This window comes from Pimephales promelas, chromosome 7 (genome assembly GCF_988280905.1).
Source record: "Pimephales promelas chromosome 7, fPimPro1.hap1.1, whole genome shotgun sequence".
NCBI lineage: Eukaryota > Metazoa > Chordata > Actinopteri > Cypriniformes > Leuciscidae > Pimephales > Pimephales promelas.
Genome location: NC_142775.1, coordinates 38023683 through 38038183, shown reverse-complemented (window position 1 = coordinate 38038183; position 14501 = coordinate 38023683). Strand labels below are relative to the sequence as shown.

General features: G+C 37.5%; 1 protein-coding gene across 4 annotated transcripts in view; it reads right to left on the bottom strand.

Moving 5' to 3' along the window:
* Positions 1-14501, bottom strand: part of grb14 (growth factor receptor-bound protein 14) — an 84737-nt gene that overhangs the window by 15477 nt on the left and 54759 nt on the right. For 3 of the 4 annotated variants that reach the window (XM_089133437.1, XM_039683472.2, XM_089133438.1), the window contains exons 4-7: positions 9199-9355; positions 6135-6256; positions 4500-4574; positions 3471-3608 (exon numbers count right to left, since the gene is read on the bottom strand). In XM_089133437.1, coding sequence (XP_088989563.1) covers positions 3471-3608; positions 4500-4574; positions 6135-6256; positions 9199-9355 — 492 coding nt within the window. Of the gene's footprint in view, positions 1-3470; positions 3609-4499; positions 4575-6134; positions 6257-9198; positions 9356-10330; positions 10544-14501 lie in introns of those variants that run through there. The other variant, XM_089133439.1, reaches the window with a different exon arrangement.

Below are 14501 nucleotides of genomic sequence, written 5' to 3'. Positions count from 1 at the left end.
GGTGTGGGCTTAGACACCTTTGACACCAAAATCTGCAACAGGTCTGATTGCTTGGCTGAGTTGCTCAGCTGTTTCTTCAATGCTTTTATGTTTTATGATCATTTAGGTAAAGTATTAATTAATTTTTTTCTTCTTTTTGTTCCATCAAAGTCACATTAAAACCATCTTGGACACTTTCCAGCAAGCTTTTCATTTATTTATTTAGCAAGTTTCAAACACTGTATGCATATATTTTATTGTCTCTCAAGCCCAGACTTGTAGACTGTAAAAATTAATACGACTTAATATGTTAAATCTAATCAATAAAATTGAGGCAACAGATTACAATCAACATTATTAATTACATTTTACAAATTAGAATTGAGTAACGACTAACCAAATGGATTACTTAAAAGTTAACCATTTAGATATTTTTTAAAACAAAAGTATCAGAAAAACAAATGTCAAACTCTTTTTTTTTATTGGCAACACTGAAGACACCTGATGATAACAAGCAGAATCCACTGAAAAAAATAATATGCTTTATCTAATCAATAAAATTGTGGCAACATATAACAAACAATATTATGAATTAAATTGTACAAATTAGAATTAATTAGCATGTTAATTTGATTAACTATTACTCAATTCTAATTTGTTCAATTTAATAAATAATATTGCTTGTAATCTGTTGCCACATTTTTATTGATTAGATAAAGCATATTCATTTTTACAGTGTCACTGAAGGAGAAAACCATATTTTTTAAGTCACCATTATGGAGATCAGTGTGTGTTTTAGTTGGGCCAATTCTTAATTCATGTTTGACGTCAGTCTGTTTTTCCGATATTTTTGTTTTAAAAAAAATGTCGAAATTCTTCTAATTTTAAATGGTTAACTTTTAAGTAATTCATGTGGTTAGTTATTACTCAATTTTAATTTGTTAAATTTAATTAATAATACTGATCGTAATCTGTTGCCTCAATTTTATTGATTCGATTTAACATATTCAGTCATATTCATTTTTACAGTGTAATTACTATAATAAAGTTTTAGATTATATATTCTTATGTGTATTTTATGGTTACTATAAAATTTTACTATTGCGAGTGTGTGTGTGTGTGTGCGTGTAAAAATGATTGTGCATCATTTCCAATCAAGCTGTTATTTTGTCAAATTATGCATTGAAAGTAATTTATTTGGTGTCTTATCACTGTAAAAATGCACATGCTTTATCTAATCAATGAAATTGTGACTACAGATTACAAGCAATATTATTTATTAAATTGAACAAATTAGAATTGAGTAATAGTTAATCAAATTAACATTCTAATTAATTCTAATTTGTACAATTTAATTAATAATATTGCTTGTAATATGTTGCCACAATTTTATTGATTAGATATATTATATATACATATATTATTTTTTTCAGTGTACATAAAATGCTATTTGAGATGTGTTAGGACCTCTGATTGCATGTACAGTATGTCCACTCTTGCACACTGTTGGTGGACACATTAAAAAAAGCAATGAGTGTATGGAAAGTGTTTCATGTGAGTTTATTTTCTAAAAGTGCCCACAGAAACAGCCTGATATCATGAAGTGGACAGTGAGTCCGTCTTATATCCTGAACAAAAGCTCTATTGTGTTAAAAAGAAAAGAGAATGAGGGTAGTGCTGGTTGGCACAGTAGTGTGCAGGTACACAGCTCACCTGTTGTGTGACTTTGAAGGGTTCAGCACTTGGCATACCAGGAGTGTTACACAAAATCCGGCTCTACAAGTTTTACTGAGTAAATCCCCATAAATCTGCACTGTCTATCACATCTAGACTGCATCAGATAAGAGTCAGCACCTGAATGAACTCCTGCAAACCAACAGCTCTTGAACTTCTGCATAATCTCGCCGCTCACGATGCACGGCTCACCTTTAAGGGAATCTAATGAGTAAGAGCAAGTGGTATTGTGAACAATTAAAGCTAATCCCTGCAGACTTTGTGGCATTGAGATCAAAGGACGGAGAGTTTTAGCGAGCCAGAAACTGAGCGCAGAGCAGGTGTGTGACCAGTGATGTAGTGGTGTCTGGAGAAGTGGGTGTACTCTTTAAAGGGATAGTTCACTTTGAAATTAATTTTTGGTATGTTTTATCTTACCTCAAGGGCATCCAAGATGTAGGTGTCTTTGTTTCCACAGTATTTTCAATTTTGATATTTTTAGGTCAAACCGTTCTTGTCTGTCAGTCATATAATGCAGGTCTATGGTCACCACCTCAAAGAGCATGCACAGAGAAGTCCAAATTAAACATGATTTAATGACTCGTAAATGTGAGTACACATTGATGGCCTAAGACACGAAACAAGCGGTTTGTGTGAGAAAACCAACAGTCAGTGTTGTAGTCGAGACCACCTCACTCGAGTCCGAGTCGAGACCGAGTCCATAGAGAGTCGAGTCCAAGTCGAGTCCGAGACCAGAGACGGTCGAGTCCGAGTCGAGACCGAGACCAATTTACTTTTATTTACTTAGAGAAATCCCTTTTTTTTTAACTGAATTTACCTAGAGTTTAAAAAATATGATCAGTTTAGGGTAAAAAGGCCACATAGTAGGTGGTGTTAAAAGTAATTTTATTACAATTTGTCATGCGCAGTTGCGCACTAGAAAATCACCAATCACTGGGCGTGTCAATCAATTTAAAGAAATATTTTATTAACATACATTAATAATCATGAAAAATATTTTTTTATATCGTTTTACATCTTATTACCACGTCCAAGTGATCTGAGGGCGCGGGTGCTTTGTGGCTTTGGTTACAAGAGGTAAAACGTTATAAATACTGTTCATTTTCTCACACAAACCGCTCGTTTCGTGTCTTAGGCCATCAATGTGTACTTACATTTACGAGTCATTAAATCATGTTTAATTTGGACTTCTCTGTGCATGCTCTTTGAGGTGGTGACCATAGACCTCCATTATATGACTGACAGACAAGAACGGTTTGACATAAAAATATCAAAATTGAAACTAATGCGGAAACAAAGACACCTACATCTTATATATAGAATCACCAGTATTCTTGCATATCAGGGTCAAACGTAGGGTTTTCTAAATACCCAATTCCCATTAATGACATTGCTATTATTACTTCGTTAACTAAAGTGAAACGTTGCGTTGGGATTAGCGCTCGGCTCGCGCTTCTGTGAACAAAAATCCTGCTTGCTTTGATTGGTCTCAAACATGTTGACATTGACGAGCGGGTGTTTGAGTCATGAGCAGGTCAGATATTGTCACGATGGGAGAATCGTTGCAGCGACGAATTAGAGTTAATATTAGGGGTACGGCCCTGACTGGGTGTTTTTTTATTCACGAGATTGGATTAGCAACTATTTAGAATTGGATTTAGAAGTGGGTATACTATACGCAATGCCGACTGAAAACAAAGTAGGTATACGCCGTATAACCTGCTCTACACCACTGTGTGTGACGGATCTGAACACACCTTTGATGTGCCCTTGTTGGAGAAGTACAATCCTGATCTTCTTAACACGAAGTAGAACTTCTTCCATGATTTCCTGCCATGCTCTTTGGCGTGGAGGTACCCGTGAATCTCAGGACAAGAACTGGAACTGAGGAAGGTCTGCAGGAGGAAAGTCAGACACAACATGCTCAAACAAACCCTTTATCCAACTCGTGTGTGTGTATATATATATATATATATATCAATTAATTTCATTAATGTTGATAATTAAATTAATAATAAGAAGTATTTATATATATATCCTTATGTGCCTGTATAAACACCCAAGAAAACTAGCTAGCAGAAGATAAAAGAAAAAATTACTCTGTGCACATTTAAAAAGATGGTTCACTTTGAAATGAATTTTTGGTATGTTTTAGCTTTCCTCATGAGCATGCAAGATGTAGGTGTCTTTGTTTCCGCAGTATTTTCAATTTTGATATTTTTAGGTCAAACCGTTCTTGTCTGTCAGTCATATAATGGAGGTCTATGGTCACCACCTCAAAGAGCATGCGCAGAGACGTCCAAATTAAACATGATTTAATGACTCGTAAATGTAAGTACACATTGATGGCCTAAGACACGAAACGAGCGGTTTGTGTGAGAAAACAAACAGTATTTATATAGTTTTACCTCTTGTAACCACAGCCACGTCCAAGTGATCTGAGAGCGCGGGCGCTTTGTGGCTGTGGTAACAAAAGGGTAAAATGATATAAATACTGTTCGTTTTCTCACACAGTGTCTTAGGCCATCAATGTGTACTTACATTTACGAGTCATTAAATCATGTTTAATTTGGACTTCTCTGTGCATGCTCTTTGAGGTGGTGACCATAGACCTCCATTATATGACTGACAGACAAGAACGGTTTGACCTAAAAATATCAAAATTGAAAATACTGTGGAAACAAAGACACCTACATCTTGGATGCCCTTGAGGTAAGCTAAAACATAGCAAAAAATTAATTTCAAAGTGAACTATCCTTTAATAATAACAATATGAAGATCATCACCTGTATGAGTTGTGAGTGGTTCATGATTCCATTGGTTTCACTCGATATCGACACCATGTGCTCTGGGAAAAAGTCCTGCAATGACCCAAAGAAAAGAAAAACATTCTCCATAATCTTCACAAAAAATACTTACAAATTAAATTAGGTGAATATTATTTGTAAGCAAACGACTCCTCTGACTCTTCTTTTTAGTTGTTTACTGTGTTTCAAGTGCAATTTCTAAAGACACATATTCAATCTGTCAGGTATTACAGACATTTTATGTGTGCTATGAACAGTGGTGGAATGTAACGAAGTACAAATACTTCGTTACTTTACTTAAGTACATTTTTCACGTATCTTTACTTTACTTAAGTACAATAAATAGTGCATACTTTTTACTTTTACTTCGTTACATTTTGCAGCAATTATTATACTTTCTACTCCACTACATTTCTACAACTTCTGTTACATTTTCGTTACATTTTCTGATCAGTTTTTCCCCTGCCAAAACGTCATCTGACCATCCGTTCGTTGCACGTTTGTCTCACCAGTGACGTTTGGTTGCCATAGATACAGTATATTAACCCGGTCACACTAAATGCGTCTCGCACGCAGTGTGTTTATCATGCAACTCATAGGCGAAAATTAGTTTTTACGTGCATAGGAAACGCACCGTGTGTAATATATGTTTGGTTAGGATTATGGCAAGCCAAGAGGTTCAGAATTACATCATAAATGAATCGCGTTTACTGCCAAACATAGTTATTAACATATAGTAAGGATAAGCATGATATTGCCTAATTGCAAGCTTGTTTCAGAAATGGTGACATTTTTTTCCCATCATTATTGAACATCGTTATAGGAGTAGGCTATTAGGTTGAATGAGTTAGAATTAAATGTTTTATTAATTATTAGAAAATAGACATTAAGATAATAAATTGTTATGCAAGTACTTTTACTTTTAATACTTAAAGTACATTTAAAATAAAGTACTTTTTACTTTTTACTTAAGTATGGTTGTCATTGTGTTACTTCTACTTTTACTAAAGTAAATATTTATCTGGGTATTTGTACTTTTACTTAAGTACTGAGATTCAGTACTTCCTCCACCACTGGCTATGAAAGAAATCCCTTAAAGCCCCTTTGTTAAATCCCCCATTAGGATCCTCGACCTTTAAAATCACAGGATTTAGTGATCTGTGCTTGATTACTCAAGCATTACCTTGAATTCTTAACCAGTACAATTAAAAAGCCCTATTGTGTGTCTCAGTGTTTCAATCTTTAATGACCTTGAATAGGTAACTCTGTATATTTGGCTAAACTTCAGCAAATCAATTATACATTACCAGGGCGAGCGCACTCACACACAGAGAGAGACACACACACATTGGGTTTTTGGGGGTTTCCATGTTTTATAGGGAATTTTTATAGACATATTGATCTTTATATTGTACAGACTGTATTTTCAATCCACTAACCCCAACACAGAAAACTCTATATTTTTACATTTTCATAAAACTGTGTATAATCACTGATCATAATCACGATTTATAAGATGTTTTCCTCATAAAATGTACCAGCAAGGTCAAAGAAAAGTTATTGCCGTCCTTATTGTAGGGAATACTGTACTGAATTACCACAACACACACTTACAAGAGGCTTCTTGAAGAACTCGTATTTGGCATAATTCTTCCTGAAGTACAGACAGCATTGTGAGTCCATGCCCCAGCCAGACTGAACCTCCATAACTGACTCATGGTCTTCTATGGTTCTCTCTGGAAATCAAAAACAAGCTCATGAATTTGCACTAAAGCAGATTATGTGCATTAAAGAACAGACTCAATCGCAAGCACAGCTGTCAATCATGATGTTACGCTCCGTTTTTATAGCATCAAATAACTGACTAAAACCAAACTTACTGGGAACATCATTGAACATGCATGATAAGAACAACAAAAATGACAGAAACCATCTTTGGGGGAAAAAAAGTGTAATTGGATTTTTAAGTTTGGCTCGCGTCCCATTCGATTATATGAACGATGACCTATACTCCAGCCAACCACCAGGGGGATCGAAATGCTTTGGTTTCACTCGCTTTGAATTCTGCTCATCCAATCAAAACACAGAGTCAGCTCTTTTGATAATGTGATATTTTACTGCCCTTGTTTGTTCCCAGCTTTCAGTTTTACCATCCCACTTCTCCGTGGGCTTGACGGATTAATTATTAACACTCTTTTCAAAAATCGTGCCATGATAATGAGCAACCTTCAATAGTAGTGAGAATGATGTGCGGGGGAGCTTGTTATTCCACTTTATCATCAAATATTATTAAGCTCCTGCAACCCTAAATGCATGTTTAATGACTAAATGGAAAGCATCTGTTTCGAAGCAGCCATCTGGAAGAGTTAGGCTGTTATCTAATACTAATTAATTCCCATAGCGTTACTGCAGTGAACAGATAGAGATCCTCACTGCTGATATGACCAAATGAGCTACGTCGTGGTCATTTGGAGCTTAACATTGTCTGCTTTTCAATGTATATTTAATGTATACCTGCCTTTTTAGTATACACTCACCTAAAGGATTGTTAGGAACACCTGTTCAATTTCTCATTAATGCAATTATCTAATCAACCAATCACATGGCAGTTGCTTCAATGCATTTCGGGGTGTGGTCCTGGTCAAGACAATCTCCTGAACTCCAAACTGAATGTCAGAATGGGAAAGAAAGGTGATTTAAGCAATTTTGAGCATTTTAGTCTCACTCATTAGGGAAAAACATGCATCAAGATCCCAATTTGGGCTGTTCTGAATGGAGACGACACCCATGTGTGAAACTCCAGCAATGAGACATGTTACCAAGAACATATAAATAATGCAGGTGGCATCTTTAACCCCAGGACGAGGAACACCCTGAGCAGACGGAGGCTGTTGACTGGCTCATTCACACCAATCTGGAAACCAAGGCTGGAATCAATAGGCTGGAACTAATGCCAGGTTCAGACATGATATAACTCTGATTATGGCATTATCCATTTGACGTCGGGTGTTGTGGGAAAGCAATTGATTGTGTACGCTCTTATTTCCCAAAGTCAGTCGCTAGTTACGCCTTCTCGGCAAAGGCGGCAGGCGCTGATTGGTCGAGAAGCAGCGTGTAGTCGGACATGTTTTTTTGTCCACGAAATGACAAGAATGACAAGAATCAAAAACGCATAATCTGACACCGTGACTAACGTATCAGATTGTGAAGTGTGAACTGGGCATAAGAGAGTAGCTGACTCGTGAATGAATCATTCAGACAGTTTTGTGAACTGGATCAACTGATTCATTCAAAAGATTCAACTCAAAAGAACGAACCAGTCATCGATACTTTTCTCATGAACTCTCATCAATGTGCAAATGAAAGTTAGGGCATATATATATATATATATATATATATATAGATTATGGATGTCAATTTAACCCGTCATTAACGGCGTTAACGCAAACCAATTTTAAAGGCGTTAATTTTTTTCCCACGCGATTAAGGGCCTTTTGGGCCTTGCAAACTTTGTCGTTTTTTTCACATGCTTTTGCAACAGGACGCGGCATACGTGGAAGTTTTGAAAGCGGTCCACTTTTCTACATTGATAAGAGCAATAAAATGATAAAAATAATGGGACAAAAAGAAATCAAGAGACATTTAGAAAAGATAAAAATGTGTGATTAATCGCGAGTTAACTATGACATTAATGCGATTAATCGCGATCGTTTGATAGCACTATACACTCTTAGAAGAAATGGTTCTATTTAGAACCAGAAATGGTTCCATCCCCCGCTTCATATATGGAACTCCAAAATGGTTCTATATAGAACCATATTTTTTGGTAAAAGGTTCTATTTACCAAGTATGGAACCCCAGATTTCTATATAGAACCCAGAGGAACCCTTTTTTTAATAGTGTATCTATAGAACCTTTTAGGGGTTCCAAATACGTAGCGCTGATAGAACCTTTTAAGGTTCTATATAGAACCTTTTCTTCTAAGAGTGTATGAATAAACTTTAAAAAAATTAAAGCTACAGTAAATAGCTTTAAAAATAATATATATATATATACAGTATATATATATATATATATATATATATATATATATAAATAAAACACTAATAAAAATGACAAAAGCACATAACAAACTTGCTGATTCAAAATATTAAATACTATAATAGCATATAAATCATACAAAAATAACACTAGAGTGGATGTCAAGATTTTGAGTGAATAAAATGCACAAATAATGCATTTGCATTACATTTTACATTTATTCATTTAGCTGACGCTTTTATCCAAAGCGATTTACAATTGCTATATATGTCAGAGGTCGCACGCCTTGCTCAGGGACACATTGGTGTCTCACAGTAGATTCGAACCCAGGTCTCTCACACCAAAGGCATGTGTCTTATCCACTGCGCCATCACCACCCCAGTGTAAGTTAATCGATATAAATGGCAAAAAGTGCAATAATGCATTTGGACACCTCCTCTCTAGAATCAGAATGCACATCCTTCTAATAAATCGATCTAAAATGATGACGAAAGGTTGTCTATACCCTTTATTTGAACTGCAATACATTCGATGACAACACACCGAAATATTCAGTTCATCCATTTATTGCACTTTTTTTCGCTTTACGTTTTTGTTATTGTTCAAATGCTTGTTGGCTCAGAAAAGAGCAGCTTACCGATACTCAGATGTGGGATCTGCTCGAACAGGGTCCAGCTGTGGTCATCAATGCAGTGGTTCTTCAGGATGAACAGCTGGCAGATGTCCCGGGCAGTGATGTCACTGGGCACCTCCACCGCTCGGCTGGTGTTGTCTTCGCTGTACACTTTGATTACCTGCAACAAATGACAACAGAAAGAGGTTTTGACTGTTTTCAGAATGGAATACTAGCTTACTGCTAACTAAATAACACACATTATGGACTGTTTAAAATGAATGAATGAAAAAATAACAACGCACTAACGCAAGTTTTTACAAATATTTTTTAAAGAAGTCTCTTCTGCTCACCAATGCTGCATTTATCTGATCAAAAATGCATAAAAAACAGTAATATTGGGAAATATTATTATTAAGCTGAATTTTCATCATCGTTACTCCACTTTAAACAGCTGTTGCGTGGTCTTAAAATAAATAGCTATTTTGCATTTTTAATCCATATGTGTGTGCAATAATCTTTTCTTAACTTTTAGCAGATATATTTTCCAGTTCATTCATCATGCTGAAAAAGGAAGGTCAAGTCAAGCGCATTGCATTATGGGATACAGTACACCACATACAGTAAGCTCTGCAGTAAACTGAACCTTTGAACAAATCATAAAATGCACAGTATACACAGTACAGCAATAGTAAGAGCAGAACGCTAGCATACAATTCTGAACACAATCATGAATTCGCATGTAAAGGAAGAGTTAAAAACGAGTCACACTGCAACAAGCTCCTGCCATTTTACCTTTCTAGTGATGATATTGGATACACACACTCCTTTGCCATCCCACAAGGACATTCTGAACCAAATTTCACTTCATGCCCTATATACAGTATGCAACAACCCGTTCATTCAAAGTGCAGACAGCCTGTGCTGCAGGAGAAGTCATGAATGTTCCCTTTCATGAGCGCTGGAGTTCCCTGCGACGCCTCATATCCTCATAGGATGCGCCGAAGAACCCAATATAATTCTTTTTAGAGCTGTTTTAGAGTTTCGGGGAATTGCTTTCCAATGATCCCACAGAGAAACAGAGCAGCATTTCAAACTGATTTCATCCACATTGAAAAAAAACTGGACACTAAATTGGCATTTCAGTGCAACTTACCCCTGTGCTGGGCGCCAGGCATGGCTGAGATTTGGGACAAGCTCGGCAGCTTATGTAGGGCTGTGCGCACAGCATTTCTCAAGAGTTGAGTGAACACACAACATAAACGCAAGTATCAGCCGGGGAGCAGCGAGCTTCCTCTCTCTCTCTCCGCAGCCGAGCTCAAGTGAGGTAATTAGAGAGAGCTCCGCTGATGTATGTCACCATGGCTCTGTCCAATCACCTGCCACCGTTTATCCAGCGGGGGAGAGTCCCGCGCCGGCTGCCCCCCGCGTACATACACACACACCGGCGGGGGAGGGGGGCAGAAAAGTCACAAGATATGCCCCACCTTCCTATTCACACTATCTTGACAGGCCCCTGCATAAATCCCAGCAAGCAATTAGAAAACTGCGAGACCTGACGGGTCAACCCGGACTGAAGTTGCACGGAGTGGGTGAAGGGCGAGAGAGAGCGAGAAAGCGAGTCATTTATTTCATGAAATCATATTTTTTTCATCATCATAATCATAATATCACAGGTATGAAAGGTCATCATTATATCTCACTGCTGTTAAATATCTTCCCCACTGCAGCTGTGTAGTTTATTTTATACAGTATTATAGTATTTATCCATATTTTGATAATGGTGCATGCACTTTTTCAAGTTGATTGTACTGAAATAATGTTTTATAATGATAAAAATCCATCCAGTGTTTTTGTTTTAATCTCTTTATATGTTTTCCTGTCTCAAATCGAGCCGTTTGACCGTGTGACATCACACGGTCGTACGCCCCTCCCACGATTATTGATTGACAGCAGCGTTTCAACACAGACCCGCCCCGAGCGAGCTGTCATCCTAGTTGATACGCTGAAGCAGAATGGCGTCTAGGGGTTGTGGTGTTCTGTTCTTGGGTGTAATAACGAACAGCCATTTTGATGTTTCTAAGGCTATGTTTACACGGAAACGATTCTGAAGAGAAAACGCAAAAGTGCCGTTGAGTCATCACTTTTTATTCTGCGTTTAGACGAGCGTTTTGGGTGGGAAATCCGCGTGCAAATGGTGACGCAAAAGTGTATGAAATTCAATGTAGTATGCACTTCAGGCGGCTGTGAGTGCATACTACAACAACACCAAGCCCGCGCGCCTGCGTACAACCTTCACTGTCAAGCAAACTGATCTCATGAAGTAGCGTGTGTATGATACGCCAATTCGTATTTCCATTTTTGGCATGCTATCAAGACTCATAATCGCCTTTCAGCGTGTTTATGAACGCCGTTGACTTAACGTTATATAAATATATGACTTACCTCAACTCCGTCCCTAAACCTAACCGTCACTGGGGTTAATTGCATTCATGACTGGAGATTTGACTGCGTGTACAGACACGCGGAATGACGCGGACGTTAATGGCGTAGACATATACGCATACACGCGGATAGCTCAAAATGCGTAGAGATAACACGCCACCTGACTCGAAAGTGCCGTATATGTTTACGCAAAAGTCATGATGTCATGTTGGTCAAGCAGACTTTTGCGTTTTTACCGTTTACACGGGAACGCGACGGTGGAGCGTTTTTAAGATTTCCACTCTGGAGGGGGGTTTCACTTTTTTGCGTTTTTAAGCCTCAAAAACACCGTCGCCGTGTAAACGAAAGGCACATCCGATAAAATATTTTTACGTTTTCACCCGCCAGCGTTCTCATGTAAACAGCGCCTAAATCCGAACCGCTGAAGACGCAGTGGCTGAGTTTTGTTTTCGAAGTGAATATTCCCCACGATCAACGTCAATACGTTCATGTTTGCGCGAATCGTTTCTCACCGGACTGCTTTATAAACGAGGGTCAGTGTAAAACTGGTTTTGCCAAGAAGCTTCTCCTGAAAAAAGAATCGCTGCACCTCCAGAAGAAGTGAGTGTAAAGTTGTATATTTTATATTAATCTTTAAAATCGCTTGCACGCTTCACGATGAATGCGGCTAATGTTTACGCTCAGGGTAACGTTACATTACGACATGTTTTCTATGTACGACATTATCAATATAATTCAAAATCCCACGTTTATAATGAACAACGCGTTATGGTTATTATGTTATTACAAACTGGGTACGTATTCATCAGTAAACCAAGTTACTCTACCCTGCCAGTACACAAAGATAGATCAAAGTGACATTATGTTAACCAACTATTCAGAAACGTCCTGTTTGAGCCTAAATTGTCGAACTTATTTGCTGCCGCCATCTTGTTCCAGTTCCGACTCCGGTACAAACTGATACGGTTGTACAGATGTGTCCTCACCATTCTCTCGACAAAATATACCCTCAACTGTTGTCAAGGTAACACTCCACGTGCGCTGTGGCGAGAGACACGCGTGGTAAAGAGGGGCGGAGTGAGCGAAGCTCATTATCATTTAAAGGCATATGCACTGAAACGGCGCGCTGAAAACAGAGCTGTTTTTGACCAGGTAAAATGACTGTTTTCTTACAGTACTAATGAGAATTTTTAATTAAAGTATATTACAAACTTTTCATTTAGACCCTAAAGAATTATATTAACTTGTATCAAAATGGCATTATATGACCCATACGTTTACCCACCCATAGACCCTCCCCTCGAAGAAATCAGGACCAAAGAGATGGATTAAAACACTAGGTGTAAATGGGAATGCGTCTCTCGTCCACTTGTGATCCAATCTACCAAAAAGCATCTTAAACAGGGCCTATAAAATAGTTATGGTGAGCTTTTATTTCATGTGGACTTTAAAATTACACAGTTTGAAAAACATGACTTATAATTCTGAGTAAAACAGGAGTTTCAGTTCAAGAAAATCTAGTATGTCAGCTGAAAAGGGCATTGATTATGAAATCATTTTTGCATTTAAAAACACAAGACAAAGGGAAAACAAATGACTAACTTTGGTCATAAGTCATAAAGCTTAAGTGTCTGAGCTTGAGGAGATCATATTTGTTGGAAGTCTAATACACCCTTTTAAAATAGTCAAACATATTAATTTCTTCAAAGTCACAGAGAGAAAGGTCCTGCAGAGCAGGAAGGACCCTGTGTAAGGTATACGGATGGGGGTTGAGAGCGAGAGAAAGTGTGTGAAAGGCAGATTGGTAGGAACGAGGGAGGACACGCCAGTCCTCTTTCAGAGAGGAAAAGGAGGTCAATGCTCCCCAGCAGGGGCGGGGCTAGCAACCCTTTCAGCCAATCACAGCCTCCCACAGTGACATCATCTCCAAATGAGGTAAACGATCCACTGTTTAATCAGTAAGAGAGACCTAAAAGACACACACACACACACACACAAAAAAGACAGAGAGGAGGAGGAAAACCCCTCTCGAGGACTGTATAAATCTCTCTGACAAGCATTTACCAGACCTAACCTGCTAAAGTCACAAAGTAATAAAACGAGCAGGGTTCTTATCAGAGTAAATATAAACAGTCCTTAAAGGTAAATGAGTAATAGACGGTAAAGTTAAAGAGTGCCTACAGCGCCCTACAAGAGGAAATGTGATGTATATATTTCATCATAATGTATGTGGCTGAATAAATATGCTGGATGTTCGAAAAAAAAAACTATTTTAAGTGGAATAAAAAGTGAACTCCTTTGCATTCATTGTGTTCTTGTCCCAGTCTCAGGCTCAGCCGAGCATATTGTATTGATTATAATATTCACAATAATATTAGGCACATGTGCGATAAAGTGAACCCACAGAATTAAAAAGTTTAAATCTGAATCGACTGTTTTAATAACTGATGAATTTTGGCAATGTCAAAACTGCTATTGAACTGAACTGAATCAACATTGAAGCTATAGTTTGAGCCAACGTAGTTTCAACAGATGTTAAGCTAGGTGTAGTCAAAACTGAGGTTGTTTTCATAGCCGTGTTCATTAAAGGCATGAGCTGAAGAGCTGTAGAGGGTCTGTAGAGATCCTTATAAATGAACTGAACTTGAAGTGAACTGAACTGACACTGAAATGAATCAACAGCGAACTGATTCAAGCTGAATAATGACACTACTGTCTTTTTAGCTGCTTTACAGCAGATTTTGAATTTGTCTAATTATTTGAAGAAGTTTGCATCATAGATTTTATTATTTTCTTGTTTATTAATGTGAAGCTGCTTTGAAACAATCTGTGTTAAAGTGCTATAGAAATAAATGTGACTTGATTTAAAGTTGTTATGAAAG